Source organism: Bos grunniens, chromosome 4, assembly GCF_055505025.1.
Source record: "Bos grunniens cultivar Pamir isolate PY7600 chromosome 4, Bosgru_T2T1.0, whole genome shotgun sequence".
In the NCBI taxonomy this organism is placed as follows: domain Eukaryota; kingdom Metazoa; phylum Chordata; class Mammalia; order Artiodactyla; family Bovidae; genus Bos; species Bos grunniens.
Genome location: NC_141168.1, coordinates 105,040,738 through 105,054,155, shown reverse-complemented (window position 1 = coordinate 105,054,155; position 13,418 = coordinate 105,040,738). Strand labels below are relative to the sequence as shown.

At 39.1% G+C, this 13,418-nt stretch overlaps 1 protein-coding gene across 1 annotated transcript in view; it reads left to right on the top strand.

Annotated features, from left to right (window-relative positions):
• The window catches only part of C1GALT1 (core 1 synthase, glycoprotein-N-acetylgalactosamine 3-beta-galactosyltransferase 1), a 44,129-nt gene that overhangs the window by 19,499 nt on the left and 11,212 nt on the right, over nucleotides 1-13,418 (top strand). Inside the window, exon 3 of the mRNA XM_086397719.1 lies at nucleotides 12,419-12,655. Within this exon, the coding sequence (XP_086253845.1) occupies nucleotides 12,436-12,655 (220 nt within the window). The 5' untranslated portion in view covers nucleotides 12,419-12,435. The remainder of the gene's footprint in view (nucleotides 1-12,418; nucleotides 12,656-13,418) is intronic.

Below are 13,418 nucleotides of genomic sequence, written 5' to 3'. Positions count from 1 at the left end.
AAGCAAGGTGCCAAGTGAGGAATAAAGCAATGAAAACAAAACTAACAAATATGTTGAGAGGAAAGGAAAGAAAAGAAAGAAAGAATAGATATGCAAATTAAATAGAAGTAGATAAAGACGATTTACCTATATTAAAAAATTAACTGCAAGGGGAAAAGAACAGTAGGAAAAGCAAACAAAGGAATAAATGTAGAAAAATAATAATCGTTTAAAAAAATTAAAATTAAAAAGGGGGGGAAAAATTCCTCAGAACTGCAAAAGCCTGATAAAGAGGCAGAGGTTTATAATACCAATAAAAAATGTGACTGAGAAAAAAAGGAAAAAACTTGGTTAGATTTCGTAGTGCCAATAAAATTGACAACTACAACTGGCGGGGCGGGGGGTGGGGGGGGTGGGGGGGGGGCGGCAGCAGGGAGAAGGAAAAATCCAAAAGAATCTACAGAACAAGTCAAAACATAAAAATAATAAATGTTTTTCCTGAGTCACTGCTGTCAGAGTCCTTTCCCCAGCTGGGAGTCCCAGTCCACCTCACCTCCCTAGGATTCCCTCCAACACTGCTGATCTCTGGACCTGCTGTGAGGGCAGCTCAGATTCTAATCTGCTCCTACTCTGTGTTCTTGCCTCCAGTGTCCACAGCTATCAGAACTAGTGCTTTTTCTTTTGTGGGAGCTCTCAGTGACCTTTTATATATTCCACAGACACAGAGTCTGCCTAGTGATCGTGTGGATTTAATCTGCAGCTTGTACAGCTGGTGGTAGGGTTTTGGGTCTTCTTCCTTAGCCACACAGCCCCTGGATTTCAATTGTGGTTTTATTTCCACCTCTGCACGTGGGTCGTCCATTGGCGTTTGCTCCTGAGGCTGCCCCGGAGGACTTGGGTTTGCCTCTCTGAGGGCCAGGTGTGGAGGTGGCGCAGCTGCTGGGGTTGCAGGAGTTCTGGCAGCACCAGGTACTCAGGGAAGTTGGCAGCTAGGGCAGCAGGACATATATAGTGCTCTAGAAGGGTGTGGCAACCAGTATTGGCCAATATGCTCCAGTATTCTTGCCTGGAGAACCCCTCTCTGACAGAGAAGCCTGGCAGGCCACAGTCCACAGGGTTACAACGAATCAGACACTACCGAAGCAAACCTGTGAGCATAGGCACCAGACGTTTTTGCCTGTGGCAGCTCTGCCCCAGTGAGTGTTGAGCGTGAAGGTGGCGCAGCTGCTTGGCTTGCGCGGGCCCTGGCGGCGCCAAGTGTGCAGGGACATGACTGCCTCTGTCACAGGAGTTATGGCCCCATTAGAGTCTTTTTTCAAGCCTCTTGTAGCTGGCCATCAGAAGGCCTCTTTGGCCAGTTTTTCTCCATAGCTCCACCCATTCAGGCACTTAGAGGGCTCCCTTGCCTGGGGTCCTTTTCTGTTGTTCAGTGCATCAGGCACATAGAGGGGCCCCCGCCTGGGGTCCTACAGTATAAATCAGTGTATCAGGCATTTGATGGGCCAGTTTCTCTATTGTTCAGCTGCCAGTGTTGGTGTGGGGGGATAGAGGCTATGGTGATGGCTCCACCCCCTGTGCATGACTCAGCAGGATCGCCTTGCTTCCATGGCTGCCCAGCTTTCCTTCACAGGCATTTCCCACCATAGTCTCCTCCCTCACATCCCACTCTCCGCAGTCAACAGCAGCCCTCCTCCTGGGATTGCTCCACAATCCCTAAACTCCAGCTCCCAGCCACTGCAGCATCTAGGGTATGTATGGCTGTGGCAAGGACTGTCTGATTCCAGGGTATGTATGGCAGCAGCAAGGACTATCTGATTCTCATTCCATTAAGGCTGCCACAGATCAGCTGTTTCACTCTTAGCCTTACATGTTTCTCCTCTGACTCAGCAAGTTGCCCCAGTGTGGGGATCGGACCCCTGCTTCAGTTCCCCCACCCCTGAGGGCAGGTCCAGTCCTACTCACACTTCTGTTTTCCCACTAGTTCCTTCGTCCTACTGAGTTTTGCACGGGTCTATATATTCTTTTCTGCTGGTCAGGTACTCCTGTCCATTCTCAGCTGGTGTTCTGCATGCTCTTCTGTGTCTGAAGGTTTATTCCTGATGTATCCATGGAGAAAGATGTATTCCACATCCACCTACACCTCTGCCATCTTCTTCCTCCCCCTGGATTATATCTTTAAGTAGATAATGTACCAAGAATGTGTGGATACTAAGTCCTTTGCATATTTGAGAATGTCTTCCTGTTACATGGATTTTTGAATGACAGTTTGCTGAATATTTAAGTCTATGGGCATGTTTTTCCCCTCAAAAATTTGGGAGTTTTGCACCATTTCTTTGACATACAAGGATACACAGGAGAAAGCTGCCTGATAATTTTTTGCTTGTATTTATGCCTGTTTTTTTTCCATTTAACATGCTTGGTTTGTCCTGGATACTTAGAGTTTTGTTTTGTTTTGTTTTGCTGTAAGTGAAGTTCAGAATCTCTCAACACTGCCCCATCTATTTATATTACATTTTTCTTGGTTGTACGTGAGACCTTTAAATATTTTGATGCATGGCCTTCATTTCAGTGCATTTTCCTTTATATCTTTGACTTTGTTTTCGGTTTCATTTGTTATATTCTCTTTTGAGAAATAAGTTCTCTGTTGGCTCTTCCTTTCCCATCTTTTATAGCTCTCAGTTTCTCCATAATTGCTTCAATCCCTTCAGTCTCTAAAAAACTACAAAATAGTCCTAGTTAGCTTAAGATTTTCTTTTTTGTAGAGTAAGCATTCAGGTCTGTGCTTTTCCCTTGTCTTTTGCATCCTGTGTTTATAAATTTTTTCCCACTACAAGGTTTTATGTAGGTTCCTTTTATTTCTGCTTTTTCATTTTTAAATAGAATCAATTCCAGGTAGCTTTGCTTAAAAATTATGTAGATGAAAATCTCTCTTTACCTTGTGTGTGTGTGTGCTCAGTTGCATCTGACTCTCTGTGACCCCGTGGACTGTAGCCCGCCAGGCTCCTCTGTCCTTGCGTTTCTCCAGGCAAGAATAGTGGAGTGGGTTACCATTTCCTACTCCAGGGGATCTTCCTGACCCAGGAATTGAACCTGCATCTCCTGTATCTCCTGCATTGGCAGGCAGATTCTTTACTACTGCGCCACTTGGGAAGCCCTTTATTACCTTTTACGTATAGATAATTGTTTTATTGCACCATTTGAATCTTTCCTTTAAATTTTGAGCTAGAGATCTGTGCTGCTGCTGGCTGACAGCTTCTGTTTCTAGTCATTTAGTTACGTGAGAGAGGTAAATTGGGGGACTGGGACCTTGGACAGCTGCAACTAGGAACTTTGTCTCTGACTTTTTAATTTTTTTTTTTTTTAAGACTCTAGGCAGTAGAGGGGCCTTACCAGATTGAAGGCATGTCGTTCAAATTTGTTGTTGCTTTCCATTCTGTCAGGATTAATAGTTCACCTTAAGAAGAGGCTGGGTTTGTTTTATGGGTCAGAATATTTTTCTCTGCATAGTTACCTTTGATCTATAGTGACTGGACATCATTTTACATTCTCATCAGCAGTATATAGTGATCTAGCTTTTCCACATCACCAACGTTTGATGGTATCACTGCTTTTTATTTTAGGCATCCTTATGGGTAAGTAGAGATATCTCATTGTGGTTTTAATTTGCATTTTTCCTCCTGCTAAATGAAGTTGAACATTTTCTCATGTGCTTGTCATCTGTACATCCTCTTCAGTGAACTATCTGTTCATGTCCTTTGCCTATTTTCTGACTAGATTGTTATTTATTTATTTATTTGCTGTTTTAGGATTTTTTTAATATATTTTAAATGCTAGTTCTTTGTTAGTTATGTGATTTGTAAGTATTTTCTTCCAGTTTGTAGCTTATCTTTTCATTCTTTGAGTAGGGTCTTTTACAGAGCAAAAGTTTATCAATTTTTCCCTTTTATGAATTGTACCTTTGGAGTCAAGTCTAAGAACTCTTTGCCTAGCTCTCAATCTCAAAGATTTTTCTTCTGCAACTATAAAAATTTTTCTCATGAAACTATAAAAATTTTATAGTTGCATGTTTTACATTTAAGTCCATGTTTTACATTTGTGGTTTATTGGTGGTTTAGTTGCTCAGTTGTGTCCGACTCTTGCGACCCCATGTACTGTGGCCCGCCAGTCTCTTCTGTCCGTGGAATTCCTGGGGAAGAGTACTGGAGTGGGTTGCCATTTCCTTCTCTAGGGGATCTTCCTGACCCAAGGATTGAACTCGGTTCTCCTGCACTGCAGGCAGATTCTTTACCAACTGAGCTACCAGGGAAAGCTGCATGTTTTACATTTAAGTCCATAATCCATTTTGATTTCATTTTTATGTGATATATGAGATTTGGGTCAGGGTTTAATTTTTGCCTAGAAATATCCAGCACCATTTATCAAAAAGTTTATCTTTTCTCTATTTAGTTGCTTTTTGTATCTTTGTCAAATGTAAGTTGAGCATATTTAGGTGGTCTGTTTCTGGTTCTCTCTATTCTATTCCATTGATAGATCCACAAGTCTGTCCCTCCACCAGTACTGTAAAATTGATTTCACTTCTTCAGTACTTGTTTTCAGTAGCTTTATGATGTCTTGAATTCAGGTTGACTGATTCCTCCTACTGTGAGAATCAGAGGGAGAATCAAAGAAAACATGAAAGTTTCAAATATAGCACCTCACATATAGTGTATTCACAAGTATTTATAATTGTGTCACTATATAAGATTCATCCCAGCTTTACAAGGAAAGTGTTTGGGGGGGAAAGTTTTTGAAAATCATTTTAATGTGGTTTGAAGGGAGAAATATGTTTTGAATATGTAAATGACACAAGTAAATATGATAATCCAGAACAGATTTATAAATACTAGACTGACAACCCTAGCAAGATATGATATAAAGTACTAAAATTTAAAAAAAAAAAAAAACACTGAAAGTCTAGGATTTTAGGGACTTTATTGTGAATTTCACCGACTTTCTTAAAGCCTTAAGAACTGGAGGAAGGATTTTCTCATGTAATAAAGGGCTTTGAAGTCTTGGTGAGAAGGACATTAGTGACCAATGGAGTGACTGAAAAGCAAGCATAGGAAAAGAGGAGCATTTATCTACAAGGATAAAAGATCAGTCTGCCCTCAGTTTCAGCACCAATGGGAAGACCATGAGTGATTTTTACAGAGTTTTAAGAAGAGAGACTGTACTCGGTCAAGTTGTACTTCATGTATAAAGGCAGTAATAAACATTCTCCAGCCTGCAGACGTTTAGAATATAGCACCAATGAGTGCCATTGTAAAAATTACTTGCTGAAACCCAGCCAACAAAAATGTGATATTAATGAAGAACTCACCTTTAGAGCAGCTGTGATAAAAGAACTATTAATGAGCATAGAATCCAATTTAAAATATATTTAAGATCAAGCAGTCATGGGAATTCCAGTGTAATTCATAGAATATAATCTATGTAAATTTTACAAAATAAAAGTAGTTCACAAAAACTGATTGCATTGGAAGTGTGTGTGTGTGTGTGTGTGTGTGTGTGTGTGTGTATGCTGATTTACACATTGCCAAAGCAAGAAATCAATCTAAATTTGAACTATGTATTAAAAATAAGGCCTCAGATTGCTTTATGTTTTTCATAATCTTTCTCTTTACTGGGATTGTTTAGAGGAAGGAGGTCACATCATACATGTTTAGCTGATGTTCAAAGTTAATTTAGATTCATTTAATTTTCCTTTTATTCTATAAATTCAAATCTAATTTAACATGTTAAATCTTTAAAGTAACATGACTAATATAATCCCAATTCTGTAAAATGATAGTACAGTGGTTAAGAGTCTGAACTCTTGTTTCCGATTGCTAGTATGACCCAGGGAAGCTTACTAATCTCTCTGTGTCTGAGTTCATCTGTAAAATGGGATTAATAGTCCCTAGTTCATGATTTGTAGGTGATCTATATAAAGCTGTTATCAGTACAGGGCTCAAATGTTAGGTATAATTACCTGTTCCTTTCATCTCTGTTATTCATAAAGATGTTATTCATGTGTGTAAGGGTACTCACCAAGTGTTAATGGTAATTGTTTCTAAGTGATGGGATTTGGGGCAGTTTCTTTCTCAGGTAGTTCTGTGTTTGCTTGATTTTTTTTTTTTTTAAACCAGTAAAGAGCACAAAACTGTTCCTTAAAAAATGAAACTGAATTTCAGTTGTTCCAGCACTTTTGCATCTAAAATCTACATTTTTTAAGTCTCCTCAAATGATTCTGATTATGCATCAGATTTGGAAAGTGATTGGCATTGATAATTTCCCTGCACTGTGTTCTGTTTAGTATATATTGAAGCCCCTAGAAAGTGTGGTTTGGGTAAGCTATGTCTTCCTCCAGTGTGGTCTACTTCAGCACTCTTGTCAAGAATCTGAAGAGACGAGGGTGATGATTTTGGCCAAAAATTGGAGTGAGGCTTGGGGTACATTCCACTGACATGAAATAGCTCTTTTATGCCAGGAACAGGAAAGAAAAGTGAAGGTATACAGAAATTTAGTCATAAGACAGGAGCCCTTGAAAGGAAATGGGCTAAAAGCAGTAGGGATAAGTCAACCCGTGCCGGCTGAAACTTCTCTAGACAGGAAAGGGTAAGACTATGTCAGGCATCAAACAACATCACAAAATATTTTAAAGTTAAAAACAAATTTCATAAAATCAAGAAGTTAACTTTCCTTCCATTCACCCCAGAACAGGTGTCTTTCTAAAAAAGTGCCACCTCAACTAAGAAAACCCTGTCTATAACATGTCACTAGCTTTCTACAAATAATACAACCTCCATGCTTCCAAAGTAGGCTTGTTTTGAAGCACAGAATCTTGGGAAATGGTTGGGTAACAGGTTAGTATTCATGCTTACTGGACCTCGATCAGCACTTCCTTCACTTCAGATAGTTGCTATGATGATAGAAATAAGAATTTTCTCTGGCCCTGCAGTCCTTACGTCCTCTTCTCAGTCACAGTGCTTCCTGTCTGAGTGTTACTATTATTGAATACCATTGTAACTATTGCTTTCCTGTACCTGGAGTGGTAGACTCTGCAGCCGTGGAAATTTCAATTGGATTTTTTCCCTTCTGAGGCTGTGACGTAATTATATTTGGTGTTAAGATAAGGAAAGTCACAGCCAGTACAAAAAGAAGAAAAAGTCAAAACTACTGTGTTAGAAGACAGAGTGTCAGTGGAAGAATCAGATAACATGGGGACTTGCTTGCAGTGTGACTCCTAGTCGATGTCTTGGCTTCTTAAGTGTCTGCTAGTGTTACCTTAGTAGCTTTCCTCCTGGTTCACCACTTCAGTATTACCCTGCCAGTCTTTCTATATTTACCATAAGAAATTTGGAGTTACGATACCTTTCACTTACTTCTCTCAGCTTGTTTTCAATTCATGGTGCTTTCAAATCACTAACCTCAATTGTAGGTCAGGTGTTAATGCACACTCCACATAATAGCAAACAGAATTAAACAGACATTTTAATATATAATCTCAGACCAAGATTCTGGCTACAGCAAAGTCTAAAGAACAGGGCTTCAAATAATCTAGAAAATTTTAGAGTTTCAAAAAGAAGCACTTAAAGCAGGAAAGGTATTTTTCCTGAAATAGTAGATTATACCTCTTGAAATCTGAATGGAGATAAAGACAGCAGGAAGGAGAATTTGAGGGCCCTGGCCCTCAGGGAAAACAGCAGGAAGACTGGACAAACTGATTTCTGCTTTCCTCTGGGAAATTAAATGGGGGAGTTGAGCAGGACATCTGTACTCATCTATACTTTATTCCCCATGAACTTAAAGTTACAGGTAAGATAAAGCAAAAGAAGTAAACAAGTGCCTGCTAGTTTCATATTGGTAATCTCCATCTCTGATATTGAGCAACTGTCTTCTCTACCTCCCCTTAGTGTCATTCTTTGCAAATTGGAATTACTATTCAAAAGAGGGCCTGAGATACAAGATAGAGAATAAGCATAGTATAGACCCAGGAATCAAACCAGGGTCTCCTGCATTGCAGGCAGATTCTTTACCATCTGAGTTATCAGGGAAGCCCATTGGAATAAAGATTTCCATATCAAACATACATACAGTAAATATGTATTAAATTGGATAAAACAAAAGGTCATATGAAAATATTTTTATATAAAGCTTTTCCTAATAAATATTAATATAGAAAAATATGTAAATCATAAATGCAAAATTTAATATCTTGAAGACAACATCATGTAGCCACTACTCATTTGTTTTATCTGATTATAAAATACTTTCTTTTTATAGGTGTTTGAATAACATATCTTTTCCCATCCTTTTGCTCTTAACTTTCTGTATGTATTTAATGTATGTCTCTTGTAAGCAGTGTATACTTGGGTTTATTTTTCTTCTAGACTGGTAGGTAATCTTTATCTTTGAATTCGAATCTTAGTCTTTTTACGGTTAATGCCATTGCCAATAAACTTGTGTTTAAGTCAGTTATATTACTATTTGTTTTCTTTCTGTCTCATTTATTTTTATCCATTTCTTCCTTTTTTATTGCCTTGAAAATACCTTTGATTAAAGTATTAATCATTAAGTGTTGTTTTATTTTTTTCTGTTAGAGTTTTACTTACATATTTTTACTTTTTTTTAATGATTACAATAGTCCTTCTTTTATACTCTCCTAGTCTTTTACAGTCTGATATTAGCATTTTTACACAACAAAATGATTTTAGAACACTTAAACTCCTTGTAGCCTCACAATTTTTGTGCCAGTTTTATCATTTATTGTAATGATAATAGTAACAATGTCTTGTGGGAACATTTTAATGTTTTATCTAGCCAATGTTCATTTGGATTTACTTAGCAATATATATATGGAATCCCAGGTGGCACTAGTGGTAAAAAAAAAACCTACCTGCCAAAACGGGAGATGCGTAAGAAACCTAGGTTCGATTCCTGAGTTGGGAAGATCCCCTGAAAAAAGGCATGACACGCCACTCCAGTATTCTTGCCTGGAGAATCCCATGGAGAGAGGAGCCTAGTTGGCTACAGCACGTAGGGTTGCAAACAGTCGCATACGCATCAATACATACAGTAACTTTTTATGGTTCACCCTTCCTTCTTACAATTCTGAATTTTCATCTAAAATTCTTTTCTTTCTGCCTGAAGTACTCCTTTTAGTATTTCTTTTAAGAATAAAGCTGATTTTTGTTTTTTAATCTTTTTCAGGTTTATTTTTGAAGGCTATTTTTGCTAGATATAGAATGCTTTCTTTGTCTTTGATTTTTGGCAGTTTTGCTGTGGTTTATCTTGGTATCATTTTCTTTGTAGGGGGGTGTGTGTGTGTGTGTGTGTGTTTTATGGAGCCTCCTGAATCTGAGAGTTGGTAGTCTTTTGTCTGTTTTGGGAAATGTTCAGTCATTTGTTCTTCACATGCTCTTTCTCATCAATCAGTTATCTTTTTTTCTTCAAAGATCCCAGTTAACACATATGTTAGACCTTTTTACTCTGTTTCTTATGTTTCTTTTGCTCAGTTCTTTACTGACCATCTTTGTCTCTTTTTGTACTTTAGTCTGTGTAATTTCTTCTGACCTGGCTTTCGACTTATTCATTTTTCTCTTTATCTGTGTTTTTTCTATACCTTATATCTTTGTCTTGTCATTTAACTTATTGACTAACTAAAAGTTATTAGTAGGAAAATCTCTTACTTAAGTCTCCTGTGGGTCTGTTTCTATTTCCTACTATTTTCTGTCTTCATTCAAGGTTTTAAAAATTTATAAAAATTTATCACTATAAAAAATTATAGTGATAATTTGAAGTTCTCCATGATTTTTTACTTCTCCAGAAGACTTTTATGTTTTGCAGTTAGGCTAGGGCCAGATCACCCTAATCCGTCAGTGGTTAAGATGATTCCAACTTGGCTTCAATCCTGGAGAAAGTTGGCCTAATTTCTGCTCCATCCTTGTTCCTAGATTGTGGCTTTTCAGGGTCCAAATAAAAGCCTGGGTGTTTTCCAGAACCTCTTCTCTTAGGCAGATGTTGGGCTCAGTTTTTTCCTTACCTTCTTTGCCTTAGCTCTTCTTTTCTCTGTCAGAGTCAGTGGTTGTCTTGAGGAATGAAGCCATGCTAGATGTCCAGCCCTCCTTTCTTGGCTTCTTTCTGTTTCCAGATCTTGCCTCCCCCAGCCCCCTGCAATTCTCACGGCCTTGATATCTTAGCACTGTCAGCAGATTTATATCTTTTTACATTTTGTTCAGTTTTGCTGGTTGTACTTAGGTTTAGTTTTTAAAAACCTAGCTGTTCTGGAAATATAACCACATGAAGTTGTTTGTTGTTCCAGTGGTGATCATTGGTTTGTTTATTTTATAAAATATTTCAAAACAATTTTTATTTTGATGGTCATATTTCCCAGACCCCTGCCTTCACTACACACGTCCATTGTCCTGTGCTGTTAGTGGGGAGTGGGTAAAGAGTCTGAAAAACGCAGTGGAAAGAGCACTGACTTTTTAAGCAGACAGACTTGGGTTCAAGTCATAGCTTTTATCGATGTGTCAGCCTGTGCGAGTTAGGTTTTTAAATGTTTCTGTTTTCTTTTTTAACGTTACTTATTCATTTTATGGCTGTTCTGGGTCTTTGTTGCTGCGTGAGGGCTTTCTCTAGTTGTGTTGAGTGGGGTCTCCTTTCTCGTTGTGGTGCATGGACTTCTCGTGGTGGTGGCTTCTCTTGTTGCAGAGCACAAACGCTGGGGTGTGCATGCTCCGGTACTTGCCGCACATAGGCTCACTCAGTAGCTGTGGTGTGCAGGCTTCAGCAGCTGTGGCCCCTGTGCTTAGATGCCTTGAGGCATGTGGAATCTTCCCAGACCAGGCGTGGAACTTGTGTCCTCTGCATTAGCAGGCAGATTCTTAACCACCGGACCACCAGGGAAGTCCCAAATTTCTGTTCCTGTTCTCTTGTCTGCACAGTGGTCACAGTGAGAATGAAGAGTGAAATTAAAACTTTTTTCAAGTGGAATGAAGTGTGGACTGCATCTGGCATGTGGTCGATGCTTAGCAAACATTTAAAAATATTATCTTGGGGAGTTGGAAACTATAGATTTAGGACTGTTCTCATAGGAATTTATAAGTTCAACATGTAGTGATTATTAGCAAACCCTTAAAATGGACCCGTTTGGTTGTCAGGCAGTTCAGCAGGCATTTATCCAGCAGCCACTGTTCCAGGCACCCTCCTTAATCCTAGTGATATGTGGAAGCTGTTCAGGGTCTTGCAGTCCAGTGGGATAACAGTGAACACCCTCAGCAGTGAGCAGAGGGCGGCCGCATCCAGCGTTGCAGTGAACCCCAGGCATTGGGGCACAGGGGTTGGCAACCTTTGTCTTTAAAGGGCTAGATGAGGCTTTGTGGGATGAACTGCCGCTGCTGCCGCTACTCAGCTTTGCTGTTGTAGAGCAGAAGCAGCCGTTCTCCAGATTGGGCCTGGGTATGTTCCAGTTAAACTTCATTTACAAAATCAGGTGGCAGATAGGTTTGGCCTGAAGGTCCTGAAACAGTGCTGACTCTAGCCTTCACAAGCTAAGACTGTTTCTTATATTTTTAAAGGTGGTTTAAAAAGGAAGAAAGATAATATACAAAAGACCATCTGTGGTCCACAAATCCTTAAGTATTTTATTTATTATTCTTTATAGAAAAAAATTGCTGACCCCTTATTAGAGTACATAGAGGAAAAAAGTATATATAAGTACTTTGATAGCAAAGAAAGAAAAAGAAAGTGGCAGTCTGGCTTGGATCCATGGAGGATCTTGGTGAGAAGAATAGATAATTCTGTGTGCAAATAGAGACATATTTACCTGTGTCCCCGCCAACAATGATCCTCCTAGTAGCTACTCATTTATTTTATCGAACTGTCCATAATGTGTGTTTCAGCAGCAAATAGAGGGATGAAAGTTAAATACTCTTAGAAATGTTCTCCTTGTAAAGGAATTATCATTCCAAGATCAGGAAGATCTCCTGGAGAAGGAAATGGCAACCCACTCTAGTATCCTTGCCTGAGAAATGCTATGAACAGAGGAGCCTGGTGGGTTACAGTTCTGCTGCTGCTAAGTCACTTCAGTCGTGTCCAACTTTTGCGACCCATGGACTGTAGCCCGCCAGCCTCCTCTGTCCATGGGATTCTCCAGGCAAGAACTCTGAAGTGAATTGTCATGCCCTCCTCAGGGGATCTTCCCGATGCAGGGATCAAACCTGCGTCTCTTCTGTCTCCTGCATCGGCAGGCAGGTTCTTTACCACCAGCGCCACCACAGTCCATAGGGTTGCAAAGCATTAGATGTGCCTTAGCAACTAAAACAATAACATCAGTAACATAGCTAACAGTTACCAGTCCTCTTGGTATGTGTATTACTTTATAATTTATAACATCGTAATAATTTGTTTCTTACAGAGATACATTTTCGGGAAATGGCCTCTAAATCTTGGCTGAATATTTTAACCTTCCTTTGTGGATCAGCAGTCGGATTTGTTTTATGCTCTCAGCTACTTAGTATTTTGTTCGAAGAACAGAAGGACATCCAGCCTAGTATTCTTCATAATGATCCTCACGCTAGGCATTCAGATGACAATGAACAGAATCATCTAGAAGGACAGATGAACTTCGATGCAGATGCCAGCCAACATAAAGGTGTGGTTTACTGTATTAAGGAGTAAATAGAAACTGTATTTTTCAATATGTTTAAGTGTTGAGAGAATTAGAAAAAGTTGCTTACATGAATCTTGTTATATCACTGTATCTTTTGATGGAAATGAGCTTAACTCCAGATATTAAATGACAATTCTTGGTTTGCCTCAGGAGAAAGAAATTACTAAAACCCAGATTTATTTAGGATGTAAGATATTAATTTTGAATTTATTTTTAAATAGTTCAGAAAATATAACTTGGAGAAAAGCAAAACTTTCAGATTAGATTTAGTTCTAAAACTTTTAATTTTGTTTTCATGGTTCATATCTGTGTCTGGTTTTTTCTGTTAACCTTGTTTTAGTCTTGTTTTTTGCTTAGTGTTGTTTTCCTAGAGAAACTCAAGAGGTATATATAAGTTTTGATTTACTGTTTATCAGTGTCTGACATAACTAGTCTTTTCTCCTTTTGAGAGGCATAAAACTGTTAGGGAAGTAGAAAACAGGCGTGTGTTACATCGATATGACGTGACTTCACTTTCCCCTGGTCCTCTGCCTCCGACCAGGTGTTCCCAACCGTGTCCTCTCCATGCCCCTTGAATGCTTCTTTGCTCTCAGCCTCTGTTCTTTGGCTCTTTCTTTGCCTGTGTGATGTAATCAGTCCTCATAATTTTAGTTTCCATCTGTTCCTTGCTGTCTTTCCCTTAACCTAGTTCCAGACAGTATGAGAAGGCATTCACAATTCAAAGGTCTCTGCAAATGGTGATTTA